The 16017-nt window shown below is 30.6% G+C and overlaps 1 protein-coding gene across 1 annotated transcript; it reads left to right on the forward strand.

Moving 5' to 3' along the window:
• The first annotated feature begins 640 nt into the window (after positions 1–640).
• Positions 641–15809, forward strand: LOC111614852 (forkhead box protein F1-like). The gene is made up of 2 exons (XM_023356219.1): positions 641–1968; positions 15083–15809. Exons 1-2 carry the CDS (start codon positions 846–848, stop codon positions 15238–15240), a joined length of 1281 nt encoding a protein of 426 aa, XP_023211987.1. The 5' UTR covers positions 641–845; the 3' UTR covers positions 15241–15809.
• The last annotated feature ends 208 nt before the right edge of the window (positions 15810–16017 follow it).

Raw genomic sequence — 16017 nt, forward strand, 5'->3', positions numbered from 1 at the left:
CTAAAATCCAACCCAGTTCATATAATTTTGCTCTGAGGATCTGATTTATTTTAAATATAATAAAATACAGTTAAAATTTTATATTTAAACTAATAAAATTTCCTGTTTTACATGCAAGATTTTAACATTTTAAATACAGTGCATTGAACAGAAGCTATCCTTTAGCAAATGATTTATTGTTAAATCGTCCATTCTCCTCGACCTGTAGTTATGAAAGGAAGATATTTTAAGTTTATAATGCGACACACACGAACAAAAGTTAAGAAAATGATGTGTTGTTTTCAAGAACCAGTTATTTTTCCAATAAGAAGTAAACACTCCAAGGTTAAGACGACAAAGATCATTCTCCATAAATATATCCAAACTTGTTTTCACCTCTTTGCATTATGATATCTTGGTTTCTATTTGGCATGGATCCATGTTATGAAGTGTTCTTATTCAAATTCAATGGGCNTAAATCCTGCGCCTCTCCCATTGCTGCCACATTATGTAACCCTCCTCCCAGCCTATTAGCCGCCCAATTTGTTATCTGTTAGCTCAGGCAGAGCAGGTTCCCGCGAAGGTGGAGCTTGTAGCTGTGGGTGTTGCTACAATGCGTGACGTAGTCGAACCGTACACCCTATTCGACGGCTGGAATTGATCGTGTCCAGTCAGTGTTAGGAGAAGCGTGTTGAAGCAGTCGAGATTAAAGTCGTTCGGGGGGCTCCTTGTCTTCTGCTCCGTGTCTTGGGTCTTCTGCGTGTTGTTTTTGTTTTTTTGGCTGTGTCTTGAGGGAACTTTTTTTTTTAAAATCCGTTTCTGTTCTGTTCAGTCATGCAACTGATCGGCTACATGTCTTCGTAAACATGAAGGTGGAAAAGTTAGAAACAGGACTACCCGAAAGTGAAGTACAACACGGTTTGACTACTGGGAATATGTTGGTGTCTGGGGGTGAATTCGGGCATCAAGATCCGAATGGACCTTCGACGTCGTCGTCTCTACACGAAAGTGATTCGGGAGAGAAAGCCGTGGCTCCTACTAAGAAGTGTGGTGCTGGTGTACGACGTCAGGAAAAGCCTCCTTATTCTTACATAGCTCTAATCGTCATGGCCATTCAGAGTTCACCATCCAAAAGACTTACTTTGAGCGAGATTTATCAATTTTTACAACAACGTTTTGCGTTTTTTAGAGGTAGTTATCAGGGATGGAAAAATTCAGTCAGACACAACTTGTCTTTGAACGAATGTTTTATCAAGCTACCAAAAGGGTTGGGAAGACCAGGTAAAGGACATTACTGGACTATCGATCCTGCCAGCGAGTTTATGTTCGAAGAAGGATCCTTTAGAAGGCGACCACGTGGATTTCGTAGAAAATGCCAAACTCTAAAACCGTTTACACCTACATATTACCCAGGAACCATGCTAGGTTCTCCTTACGAAGTCTTAGGTCAGCCTAGTCCCAACGTGTCTTGCAGTGCACCGGCACCGTCTGTGATGTCGACTGCAAACATGAGCGCTAGTAATCAACCTTATTTGAACGTCGACCAGCAACAGAATTACCAAAATTCCCAACTGACACCCTGCAGTTACAGTTATCCTTCGAGTAACGTGCAGCTTACCAACGGTCATTATCTATCTAGCTGCTCTCTATCCAGTTCTGGAAATCTGACCCCCATGACTCCACCGGCACCTTCTGCTGAATATGGAGTAGCACCGGCTCAATCTCCCATTCATCAATTATACAGTGCCACAAATTTAGACAGGACCGAACCACCCCTGGCTTGGTCCACGTCTTGCGGAGGACAATACCTAAAACCACCTTCTCTGAGTCCGTCCAGCAGTCCTGCAGCATCATTACAATCTTTATCACCGAATACAACGACGACTTCGAGTATGGTACTCTCTGCAGATCCTACAGTTTACCAGAACAGCGCACAACAGTTGAGTCAATCCTTTATGACCACAGAAAACATGGACATGGATCTCAACGGTGAGTTTACATTATTTAAAAAAAGCTTAGTATAAATTTTACCTGTCAAAAATTAATATCGAAGACGTAACAATCATACGATATAATCGTGTGTTTAGAATTTATTTAGTCTCCAATTTCTTATTAAAATAATAATACAGAAAAAATAATAATTTTATTTTAATAGGTCACTGTACCATTTTTCTTATTTTTAACTTATCTTTTGAATATTATCGTTTAAATAATCTGTAAATACTGGGTAATGACGTCATGGATTTTTACCCTTCTACGCACATAAGCTGTATTATTACGAAATTATAAATCGAATTCCATGTAAATCGTAATATCATCATCGATTGACATAACGGGTTTTTCTTATGAGAACTTTCTATTGATATTTTATACATAAAAACAATTAGATTTAAGAAATTCAAAGCTAATTTAATTTTTTTAAAATTATATATAAGCTAAAACTAGCATTTATAGAATGTACTGATGTACTGTGGGCTAGTGTTTATGAATTTAGCTTATCTTTCAAGCATTAGTCTCATATAAAATGATTCTAAATCAAGCTTTTGTCAAAATTATTTTAAATAATCTTTTTAATATCGTAGACTAATACACTAATAACTGTATTCAAAATTAGAAAACGTAATAATGAGGTTAATAAAGGTTAGAATTTAAATTTAGAAAAGACTTTGGAGTGCTCATTATATAAAATTTTCATACTTCTTTTATAATTTTTTGGTGTCAGTTTACAATAAGACTTAACACAGAGAGGAAAAGAGTTAGAAGATAGAAACTTTTAAGAAAATAAAAATCCGGATACAATGAGAAATTTCAAATATCTGTACAATGTAACAGTGTAATATTTCAATAAGGAAGAACAGTGATATATTACACAAAGAGCAATGTACTCTTTTCGTTGGACACAATTGCCATGTATCATTGTATCAGCGTATCAGTTATCATTTGGCACGCTTTATTCTTTTAGATCAAGTAACAAAGGACCCTCATTCACTTAGCAATATAACACACATGACTAATATATCACGTAATATTTTTTGTGTCCGGTTTTAATAATTTTATACACTTTTTTTATATTAAAAAAATACATATATATTTATTAATATTACATAAAATGAATAATAAAATCTCCGAATAGATATTCGTTTCGGGAAAGTTTTAAAGATAAAATTAATGTTTATTTTTATATATTATTTTCTGAATTGCTTAATAGTCTAATAATAAATAAGTAATTGTCTTATAATAGTTTAATATTGTTTTATTAAATTATAATCATTTGACTACGTTGTAATTCGAGCTTATAGAAAATAAAATTTAAGTATCTATATCTAAATTAGAATCTGTTTAATCGCTATTTTATATAATATATTTATATTTATGATATTACTTTCAAATATAATCTAACTGAGCTCATAGATTAATTAGAAGTAGTGATTATGAATAAAGAACAAGCAGACTGGACTTAGATTTGTTGTGGTTCTAAGTTATAGCTCATAGCAGGCCTTTCCCTTTACCAAATAACAATATATAAAAGTATGATACCCTAAATTATACACTCACAATGCCTTAAAAAGGTAGGCCTTAAGCTGCAGATTAATATATATTTATAATTTAATAATGCAAAAAGAACTGTAAATCGAACCATCTACATGATACTGATACTTGACATACAGTACATCTCTCTTAATTAATGCGTAGACAATAAGAACATTAACTGCTAATTAACACTTAAATCTATTTAAGTGCTTACTGTTAAAGTTTAAATTTTTTAACTATAATTTTCTAAGATAGAAAATTGTGTGAAGAATAAAATGGCCTGTAAATTGTTAAGAGGAATGCAAACTTGTTAGGCCTACAGATTAATCATTATAAACTAAAAATATTTTAAAAAATAACTGTTTTATCAGTGAAAAATTTATGTAAAGTATTTTTTTTTAGCGTATTAATTAACTATTCTATTGTGGTCCATAAGTAAGAATCAATTAACCGAAGAGTCACAAAGGAAGCATTCCTCAACTTTTCTATTCTTTCTCTCTCAATTTTAAGTTATTTCAATCTTAGACCAATACTATAGTATCTTGCAAGTCCAATTTAATTATTTATATTAGTGTTATTTCAGGTGTTAAGTTCTAATTCTTTAACGCATATCTAAAGGAATTCTATTATCATTAAGACTGTAGAAAACAGTCTGTTTATCCGTTTATATACATTTAAATTTATTACTACACTTAATAATTTATAAATGTATAAATGTATTTACAAATTATAAAAGAGTTAATTTTGATGATACGGCATTTTATAATCATTCACTGTCACTTTTAACTATGCTACAATCGTTTAATATTCACTTGATAACTCATTTTTTTGATAAATATTTATATTTTTTATATAAAATAATATATTTATTAGTTAAAATAATAAATTATATTCATTAAAGAAGACAAATTCTCCATTATCTTTGTGCTTATGTATCAATAGAATTACTTTGTTATTGTAGAAATTCTCTTAGTTAATAGACAAAAAATATCAAATTTATTTAATTTAAAGCTAGGAAATAAAATAAATATCTATATATAAAGATGGCATTTAGCATTTACACCATTGATAAAGAAGAAATAAATAAATAATACATATAAATATTTCCAAATAAAACGAAATAAACATAACTACTTATCATTATCTATTGAAATTAAGTTATATAACGTTTATTTTCATCTTATAATATAGAAAATATAAAATTTAGAATTTTTGTCTTTATAAATTTGACCGAAAAGGAATCGGTTTTATTTATTTATTTCCTATATTAATGAATATTTTCGTGATATCGAAGAAAACAATTGAAGGATAAGAATGCAAAAGAGAGAATTTGACTGAACTAGATTGATTGTAGAAGGAATTTTGTTGTTCAGGTTGCTTTTAGAGGGATGTTTTGAAATGTTCAAAGGTCAGAGGTTCGTTCTCATCTCTTATCCGGTTCTTTTCAATCAACGGAGCTTGAAATCTGTCATCTAATCATCTAGTGTCCTGGTTGATCTCTAGATTCGACCTTTGATGGAACTGGGTCGTGCACATGTGCAGGTCTTCTTAGTATTACTGATACTTTTGCAATCTATCAGCATTGTTTCAGCAAACATGACTAAAATTCCATCCAATAAATAAAGTATCACAACATATACAACTCTATCTAAATTAAGAAGCGTAGAAAAATTTAAACTTTTACCTCTCTTACATAGGATTTGAGATTATAAATCTTTTCCGAGTGTAATATTTTATCTTCAGAAGTGATTTTTCGTTAATATCTGATTGCGAAATGTGTTTTAATCTCGAGTAGATCGATCTTGTTTTTATTATTGGCCTTCATGGGACCTATCTCTCGGTTTTAATAAGTCTTAAGAGGAAAAATTAATCTTAAAAAGTGGAGTCACGGATCCAGCGATGAAAAATTGAGCGCTTTATCGGCTGCAATTTTTCCGTTTTTTGACTTGTTGCCATAGATCTTATTCGAAAATACACTTATAAATAACCTTTAAAAAAAGGTTTATAAGTTCGTTAATTATTTTATATCCTTAATAAATACGTTTAAATAATTTCAGTGTTTAAACATTAAGTTTCAAGCTATATAAAATCGACAATAAATTAAACTTAAATCTTATTTTTAAAATATTAAAATCGAATTTAGAAAATGAATATTTTATAAATTAATTTTTTTAATCTAGAACTTTTATTTTATATAATATTTTAAATTTTTTTAAAGCTCAAGTAACGCATTAAAGCATAACACAATTCACACCTCTCCTGTTACGAAATAAAATAAAAAATTAATATTATTTCCATGTTTACACTTTATATTATATCTAAATTAGATCATTTCGAATTATTTTTTATGCATCAGCAGTATAGAAGATATAGAAAACTGGAACTTAGATTACTTAACAAGTGAATTATTAATTTTGCAAGTGTTACAGGATTAAAAGGAAGAGTCATAGTGAGGTCCACTGATAAATTGCCATTTGAAAAATTATCTAGTAGAGAGTTGTCATATGATATGAGTTTTTCCATTGCTAATCGTTTTTTCCTTTTTAAGCTAACTCAAGTTATTAATCATCATCCATCGTTAAAATCCATTTGAAGATATTTAAAAGATTTACTCATCTATATTCTCTAATTAGTTACACTTGCGTGCTTAAGATGATGAGTTTCGTCGTATAGATGATGACACTTCCTGAATATTTGCTTATTTTGCACGTTATAAAAGTTTATACAATGATTTTCTATGATCTAATACAGTTTATAAAGTTTTCTTATGTTATCCAGCAAATTAATTATTAAACTAATAATTTCTTTGATAAATTAATGTGTTTTCTAGTTTTTATTGTTGTAAGTCGACCCGTTAGAAAAATATTTAATATTAAATTACTAAATGTAGAGTTTTTAAAAAATTATTTGTAAATTAGATGTGTTTCTTCAATACGCGACTGATAGAAGTTTATTTTCGAAGGATTATATCTAGGATAATGCTCGAGAATAAGGCCTAGTAAGTTGTATAAGATTATTATAGGATTTAATAGGGACTTAAAGATAAGCTTAGTGAATTTAAAGGACTTAAATATTCATAAATAACAATCAAGAGGCACGTAACTTCATTTAGAAATTCTTCTCTATTGCTCTCCGTTGATGATCCAGTATCTCCACTCCACTCTATAAGGAGTTTACGATAATATATAAGATTAGAGGATATATATGACTTTATATATAAGTCCTAATTGTGACTAGTTAAATTTTAATCCCTGGTGCTACCGAAGTATCTCGGAATGGTGCAAGTATTTTAAGGTAACAGCTTCATTTTTGATAGTTTTCAATGGAATGAAATCTCTATTTATATAATCATAGATATTCGTAAAATTCGTGAATAAATATTGGTTCGAAATTCATAAAGAAAAGCAGATTTACTCCACAATTATTTAAATTGTGTCGTTTTACACTTACAAGTAAATTAGTAATTGATAAACAGAGGATATCCTATAGAAAAATAAAGAAACAACACATTATAAATGTAATAAAAGACTGAATAACGTTAAATTTTGCAAAATTATAAAATAATAATTATATTTACCTTCACGAAATAAATATGAAGAATATATAAGTAAAGTCTTTCAAATTAATAAAATAACTAATATATAAATAGGCAAGTTAGTTGTTTGTTCATTTCAACACAGTTTGAGCAAATGCGATAAAACTTTTCAGGGACCATCTCATCTACGAGGAGATTAAAGCTCGAATTAACATTAATAGGCCCCCATTTCTATCTGACAAGCGCGATGGAGGCATTCGGATAGTAAAATTACTTAATATAAAGCTACCAGAGAACAGAAAATACGTTTTTAGGGGTTTATGACGGTACCGAGTTTAAATATTTGGTCCGTTTTTCACGAAGTTTGATTGATTGGCCGATTACCATTTTACATTCGGCTGTGAATTTAAATGTCTCCAATTATCTCGTAATAAATAAATTGTTTACACTTTATGTATTTGTCATAAATATATGATAGAATGTTTGTATGTCTGTCTGTTCTCTTTTAAACTTTTTGATCGATCTGAACGAAACTTTTGACTCTTTACAACCTCGAAACCCTTTCTTCTGGTTTCCTCTTCTTGACACTTCATAATAAACATAGCAATAATAAGCTAAAATACCCAATTAATTTAGATTATAGACTATTTTAATGTTTGCCCTTACAATTTGCTAGTATCATAAAAGTACAAGAATGTTCTGAATAAATCTGGCCTACAGACAGGTCTGTGAATTGTATCTTGCAGATCTGTATGTAGACCAGATCTATTCATTTTGTACTTTTATTTTGGGAAACTTTACTTATATATAAGTAATACTTATATAAGTTTTAAAATATATTACTTATTGAATTTACATTCTCAGATTATATTTTTAAATGAAAATAAACACTTATGAATCTATTTATGTATACATACACACATAACTCGAGTGTTTAGTATAATAAGAAGGTATAGATTTATATCTTTTTATATAGATATTTAATAAATTAAAGTCTAATTAATAGGCCTATAGTCAGTTGTTAAGTATGAAGTATTCGTTTTAGAATGCTGTTCTAATCCCCCTCTAATATTCTTTAAAAACTTTGTTTTGTATTGTAGACAAAGAAAATATTAAATTTTTCAATATACAGTATCATTGTTATTGTTGCATTTTAACTAAACACATCTTTGAAAAAATTAAATTACAAAGGCTTGCGATAAACACCGCAGTTACCTTTCGAATTGTTGTATCTATTTATTATTCATTTACTTATTTCAAGAAATGTACATCCAATTCTGTATAATAACCTAAGATTACATAAATAAACAACATATATATGTACAATTTATATGTAATTTAACAGAAGTGTATCTCATACAACGCATTAAATCTGGTTAACAAGATTTAAAATGAGTGATTTTGAACATTAAAACTTAACATAAATCGACACAAATTAATTAAAATTGTTCTTATTTTATGAATCTTTCATATTAATATTGATCTAAGAAATTATTTTTAAATACTATTTAATCTAATCTCTTATAAAATCAGGACGAATGTTAGCTAATCCTACGAAGTAAATTTTGAATTTATTTGATAAAAAGGATCCACAAATAAAAATATCTACTGAAAATTGGCATATAATAGTTTTATTTAATAAAAAATACAATTCTTACCTACGAAAATAACTTCATTTTGTAAGTATCCGTGTAATAAGCCATTTCGAGATTCGAGACAACATTCGATACACAGAGAAGGATAATCCTTACACTCTCTATGTCTAAACTACAAGTAAACTGATTGCAGTATGTATACTTTTTCTGTGGGAATGCTTACATTAAATAATTTACATGTAAGTCTGGTCCAGTTTATTTGAACAAAACTGACTGATAAGTCTCACAAGTGGGATACGTCATGCAGTCTGTGTATTCGTCTTGAGGTCGGGACTTCGTTGCACCGACAGAGAAGTTTGATTTATTTCTTGCTGGAAGTTTGCGTTCCGGATGGATTACAATAACTTTAAGGCCCATGCCTGTTCTCCTCGAGTTACAAAGCAAAGTGTTCGAAACCGGCTTCACGGTTGGTTCTCTTGAAGGACTCGCGCTTTGCAAGAGTGAGGATTAAAAAGTATTCAGGAAGAAGAATAGAAAAAATCTCACGTAAGTTAGTGTAAAATAATGTAAAATTGTTTATTATGCCATGCTATTTCTTGTAATGAAGAATTTTTCTTAACGGATTGCTATAGAAGTTATACTCAAAATAATGGCTAAACTGTTTTAAATGCTCATTGCATTTAATAATTTATACAAATTTTTTAAAATTTTTAATTAGTTTAAGTTATAAAACATTCAAATGTAAAATTTGGCTGAATTTAAAATGAATTTTTTAAAATATTTTGCTTTGCAATCGAGAAGAATTACATGTTGTAGCTCTCGGGTTTTAATCTTTGCAGAAAGTAATTAAAGAGATAATTTATAAAATTGCATAAATACGAAAAGAAATCGTACATGTTTATCTTTATATAATATCGTTGCTGTTTATTTAACATTAAACATTACCTCATAAATTATCTCATCCTTTAAACGGTAAAATAGGAACAGTATCAAGTTCTTAAAACAAGCAAAGACGAAGAAAACTTTTTGTTTTGAAAAATCTACGTACAAGTAGGAATGCGAGATAGAGTTACGGTATTCTAGCATCTATTAGGGTCACCCAAAATCACCAATTTCACCCACTCGTTCATTTTCTCCCTCCTCTACTTTCTTCCTGGAGTGGGGAGACGTCAACTCGTAAGTAACTCTGAGGTGTTTTAAGGTCAGGACAGATCTGCATCCATCAAATCTTGGGTTATCTTCAGCTGGGATCGGATTTTCGAATTTATTGGTTAATTTCGATGAATGTATAGCGGTGGAGTAATGGTGACACGTGACAGTAGTCAGACTTGTCACCTTTGATCCCGGGACGTCTTTTCTTGAGGAGGAAAAGTCTTTGAATTATTGCCCGTATGTTACACGCGCCTATAAAAATTTTTCCGTGTTCAAAAGTTTAATTTTTCAATCTGTATAGGCAAACAGATGTCGATAAGTTCTGCGCTAATTCTAGTCTGTGGTACAAAGTCCATCCGGGCGTAGACAGACACATGACCTTGTCTTTTAACCAATTTGTTGCGTCAAAACTTGCACATGATTTATTTTATTGCATAGAACAGAACGTTTATTGCATTTTTTTTCTTTTTTTTTTTTAAACTGGCCAAGTTCGTATATTATTAAAATTACTTTCAGAGCAATTTTAGTTCGTATGAAAACATACACTGCACTAAATTTTAGTTTTAGAATTTATAATTTAAATAAATTTTTAAAAGTTTTATAGGAAGATTTAATGATAGAGAAGATGATAGATGCTTAGAGACACAGGAGTAATGATAATTTCAGTTTAATAAGTGTTAAAAATGAATTTATATCTATAAAAAAAAAATACATTATTCTATGATAATTTCCTTCGGGTATTATTTTATAGAGGATGAATATCTGTAAAAATTTTGGTAGGAATGTTTATAATTTTACTTTTTTAACACTAAGTCTAATTTACACCTTCTTGACTAACTTATTGCTGTAAATTGTGGATGTAGCTTGGCTACTTGGCAGGAATCATGTAAACACAGCTTTATGTTTCTTAACAACTTGTGTTAACACGAATAATGTCTTTATAAAGCATTGGGTATTTAGGCTAAGTTGAATTCTAACCCGGTAACACGAAAAATTCAATAATACAAAATTTTGATACTAGAAATTATATATATCAATCTGGAAAATATATAACTGTTTAAATGTTTTATTTATTTAATTTTATTGATTATATTCTTTGATATAAAAACGATAAAAAGTTACAATTTGCTGAAGAATTATAAGATTGTTCGGCTTCACTGCAATACATTACTGTCTTGATATAAAATCGTCTTTTTGATTATGTTTTATTAATTTTAATTGAATTAATTTAATTAAATTTATGAATTTTAAATCGCGTTAACTTAACAGAAGTACAAACAAAAATTTTATTCGATTATTTTTGCTAAATTATGTTTCAAACTTAGATATTTTTACTTCATATTCTGCTTGATAAATAGGAAAATTTTAGACATTTTATTACAAATAATTAATTAAATTACTAAATTATTATATAAAAAATGTATGAAAGCCATTTAAATTCTTTCCTGGTGCCAGATAAGAGTGCAGGTGTTATCTATCCGATGATGCTGGACAACTTTCAACTCTCTCGTGAATTTAAACCATTATAAGTACCCGTTTCTCATTAAAGAAATGAGTAAATTATTTCAAAACCACAGACTTTAGTATAATAACCTTTAAGTTTTATTGCTGATAAAGCCAAAAAGACAGATAAAAACATTATCGAACGACTTCAAAGCATTTGCGAGTCTGGATAAACTGTAAACTCATCGTCGAGGAAGATGGAGCTAAAATAGTAACACTGACTGTAATGTCGCTAAGTGGGTGACGAGAGGGTGATGGTTCCGAGGAGACAAGCGACAATCCCCTCTTCGTCCCCTCATCTAGATTTTCTAACCGTAGAACACTTAAAAAACTCATCTGAAACCTATCCAAAAAATAGGATGGACGAATGTAATCCACTAGTATTATGTTACTATAGAGAAATCCTTAGATGGTTTGTAACCGAATCGCTTCATTAATTGACAAGATAAAAATACCAGAGACGATTCCATGTCATTATCTATAGTTTTATGGTAAAAATGGAGATTTTTTTCTTATCTAAATTTATAGAAAAAATAAGAAAAATGATAAAAATCTTGCATTTCTTCCTGCGTTAAAAATCTACACGTTGGTAAATGCAATGTTTGCGAAGTAAAGTGCGAAAAAATCAACGAAATGTTTACGAAATTGGTTTTGTCATACCAGGCCATACCTCACGAATCTGTCACGGGTTTAAATTACCTCGTGACATCTGCTTTATCTTCCTGTCACGTTCTAATCTGGCAATATTCCACATCAGTGACGTCACAATCGTCATTTGGGCGCCTGTACGGTACAAACCGTGAGTTATCTCTCTGGTCTGCTGTCATTGCAGTAACGAATGGGAAGAAAAATATAGCACGACTCTTTTCCTACATTATATAAATGATGGAAAAATGCTTTAAGAAACTATCTAATGGACACTGTTTAAAATACTTGCTAATTATATACCTGCCGCCATTAAAAAAAAAAAAAAACAAAACAAAGATTAGAATTACGATGCAGGAAGTGTTCGAAATATCTTCCTCATCTCTGACTAATTACGGAACGATGTAGCTGAGAAGAGACTATTTAATGAGAAACGACGGGATGAAGATGTTTGCTTAAGAGAAGGAAGGAAAGACGAAAATAATCATCCTCATCCATGTTGGTTGGTCAGTACGAGTTCTTACCTAAACCCTTTAGACTTATCTTGTCACGTTATTTATCATCCTCTGAAATCGAGATGTTAGAAACTGGATGGTTCTATTTATAGAAGTGTACAGTTACTATATAGGTCGATGTTTTCACTAGTCCAAGCCACCAATTTTTTTAACTTAAAAGAATTAAACGCTTTTTATATACGTTTAATTGTTTCCGGATAAGATTTTCGAGTAATTATTAAGCTTGTTAAGCTTTTATTATTTAAGAATTTTTTTTTAAATGTCTCTAAATAGCTTCGTTGGAAACGAGTTTAGTATTACAAGAAGCGCGTTTTTCTCAGATTATGCAATGCATTCTCCGACAAGTTTTGATAGTCTTTAAAGGGGATAAAAAAATACTTTGATCTGTAGTTTAATCTTACAAGTTACAACAGATATATGGTCATGCGATAGCTGATAGTTTGTTGACCTAGCTACTACATTATCGACTGGAAAATACAGTATAGCTATTATGTTATACATTCTTATGTAATAGTATTGCAATTAAGTTCGTAAAATGTCACACCCTTAATAATTAAACAATAAAAAAAAAATTAGCCTAAATTCTCGTTATGGATTATGTTGCTTTGTTAGGTATACGTTTACTGAAAAAAATATAAAGTTTTCGTGTTAGTAACTGGCTAATTACCAATCAAAAATCAACAAACACCGATAGAGCCATTTGTTCCTCTTTCGGTAATTGCAGGAAGTTTTATTCAAAGTTAAAAAATTAACAAACAAAAAAAAAAAGAAAGAAAGAAAAAAACGGAAGTGAGTTCATTATCCTTCTCAAAAAGGAGTAAAAGAGGTGACGTCATTATTTTGGTGGCACGTGCACTACGTCATCGTCGGAGTGGTTAAGTGACATAAATGATTGGTCCCGCGTAATCTGAGCAGCGGTACGTCTCACAACCGTTCATTCTCTGCGCTTCTACCATAAAAGACTAAACTTACTATATGTCCGGACGGCTTAGAATTACCACTTGAGATTCGTTGCGCCGTTATACTGGAAGTTATTGTTGTGTTTCGAGTCTAGATGACTGAAGTGTGGGATATATAGTCGATCTGTCTGCTTGGCGCCACGTCTTGCATATAGGAGACAGCAACGTATATTTAACCTCTTCTAGCTCTTAGAGAAATGTTCGATAATGCGTCTCTCCGATGGAGAAAGCTTAACAGCATCTTTGTCTACGTCCTCTTCTTCTTCTTTTTCTTTATTCCTCTGATAAATTTCGAAACGTTAGCGGATTTACGGCTCTACTTTCCTCTTTACAAACTGCCTTGTTGCAGGATTACGAAGCCCACACTCGAGCCACATTTTAATGTAACATACTGATCCACTTTAGTGACAGATCGTATCTCTAAGAAAGAGCTATGTAACGTAAAATAGTAAAAGATATAAAGAAGACAAAAAAAGAAGAAAGAAAGAAAAAAAAAACTACCGTCAGTCATCCAGATCTCCTCTGTGCTCTGTTTTATTTCCAGACTTTAAGTCTGCTTAGCTCCTAGACCAATTAAGTTCCACTTTTTGACAGGAATAAGAAGAAAAAGGGGAGTGGAAAAAATTCTGTATCAGTTCTGTCGTTAAAGTGAGCCATTAACGATTAATCCATCGTTCCGAAAAATTCGTGGCTAGGAACCACATCGCTGCAAGTACTGATTGATGACGATGGTGATGTGATTAATGTCAGCACCCCCGAAAGAAATTTTTGTCTTTCCGAACGTCTTAACTTCCTGTCGATACTTCGACTTCCATTAATCAAGTGTAAAGAACAGAAAGTAAGCTGAAGAATTGAGATTATTTTCTCCAAAAAATTATAAATTCGACTTCCAAAATGGGTCAAACAGCCATTTAGGTTGTTTAGATGATTAAACTATTTATTTCTAGGACGTACCGAAGTGACAGTAATACTAAACATATGCGGGAAAAGTACCGTTTTATAGTGCAGGAATTAGTAAAAAATTAGAATAAAAAATATAGTACACGAACTTGACACATTAAAATAAAATGTAATATAATCATATTGTGAAAAATAAATCAGGGGATGAGCCAGCATAACGATTTATAATTAATTTTTCTATCAATACTTTAAAATTTAAGAAACGTGAAAACGTGTACGCTAGATGTTCGCAGAGATAAAGTAACGTAAAATCAAAACAAACGAAAGAAAATCGGGAAAACAGGGCTGCTGTTGTGACATAACAAGAGACGATTTTTAAAGCTTAGAGTAGTAAGCTGTATACACAAAAACAGATGCGCCATGTTCTGTCATTTCTTTTCATGTCACCGACACTACAGCACCGCCATAATACTCATTTACTACCATCAGTACACTTTATGGGCAGAGGGAGTTGTTGTATGCACGTGCAAAACTGAGTGAACGCGTGTGGCCTCCGGGTGTCCAGCTGAGACTCTCTTACACTTCTCCTCCTTCATCTAAGCAAAATATCCTTCCTACACAATGCTCTTACATAACTACAGGTGCACTTTTTGGCTGTTTTCCATCAGCACAAACTATACTTAAACGATTTTCAGTATGAAAAAACAAACTTAGTTGTAACGAATTTTTATTCATTTTATTTTATTTTTTTTATGATATTATTTCTAGGTAATTCTGTCCAATGGCCAGGTACGAGGTATCAACAGGAAAGAAAGGGATTCGCATCCACCTCAACTAGTCTTCCTCCAGTTACAACTTTGAGTGGTGCAGCTCAATCAATCTGTCCACAGTCACCTCCTTATTACGACATCAAGTACGTTCTGTGATTCTGTTTATCGTCCAGCTCCGTCCACTCAGTAAACATATACATTACAGTTCCTATAAAGACAATTTTAATGATAAATTGGTTCCTAAGAAGTGCTACCAGTTTCACCAATGTACCAAAAAATATTCGAAGAATTTTTTTTTTCTTTTAAATTTCGAAATCGAAATTTTCTCATTGTAAAAATATGTACATAAATTAGAAGTTATGTTCCTATAATTTGTGAAATTCTCATATTACAAAATTATGAAAATTCGTCTTTGCTGTGAAGAAGACAATTTTAGAAGAATTGGCATTTATGCAGAGAATTTTTTTGTTTTTTTTTTTTAAATTCTGTCGATTATCAGAATATAATTTGTGTTGATTTTAAATTGATATATATCTCTCTCTTTCCTATGTTTAGCATTTTGGATGTATAATTGCTTTAAATATCGCTGTTCAATGCGACCATTTATCTATCTCATAATCAGCAATATTCAAGTAGTAAATTATGTAGTATTGATGATTAAAAATTGTTTAAATATCCGAATTTTGGCTAATTCTATTAATAAAATATCCAAAAAATAATAATAATAATAATTATTAAATTATCAAATCGAATTAAAACACGTTTTAAATGTATGGACTAACTTTTATAAGCGGGAAATTAAAGTTAATATTTGGAAATTTTATTAATAAATTTTTAAAATAATTAATGCTCATAATTATACTATCAATAAGTAATTTTATTATATAAAAATTTTACAGAAAGATTTTTTTATTTTATTTTTAAAAATTGATG

This window comes from Centruroides sculpturatus, unplaced genomic scaffold, assembly GCF_000671375.1.
Source record: "Centruroides sculpturatus isolate CEXI.00-Female unplaced genomic scaffold, Cexi_2.0 scaffold1582, whole genome shotgun sequence".
In the NCBI taxonomy this organism is placed as follows: domain Eukaryota; kingdom Metazoa; phylum Arthropoda; class Arachnida; order Scorpiones; family Buthidae; genus Centruroides; species Centruroides sculpturatus.

Excerpts from the sequence above, each read along its gene's own strand:
- LOC111614852 (XM_023356219.1), top strand. The coding sequence starts at position 846 with ATGAAGGTGGAAAAGTTAGAAACAGGACTACCCGAAAGTGAAGTACAA. Across the intron at positions 1,969-15,082 it reads CATGGACATGGATCTCAACG|GTAATTCTGTCCAATGGCCA; the intron begins GTGAGTTTACAT and ends TATTATTTCTAG.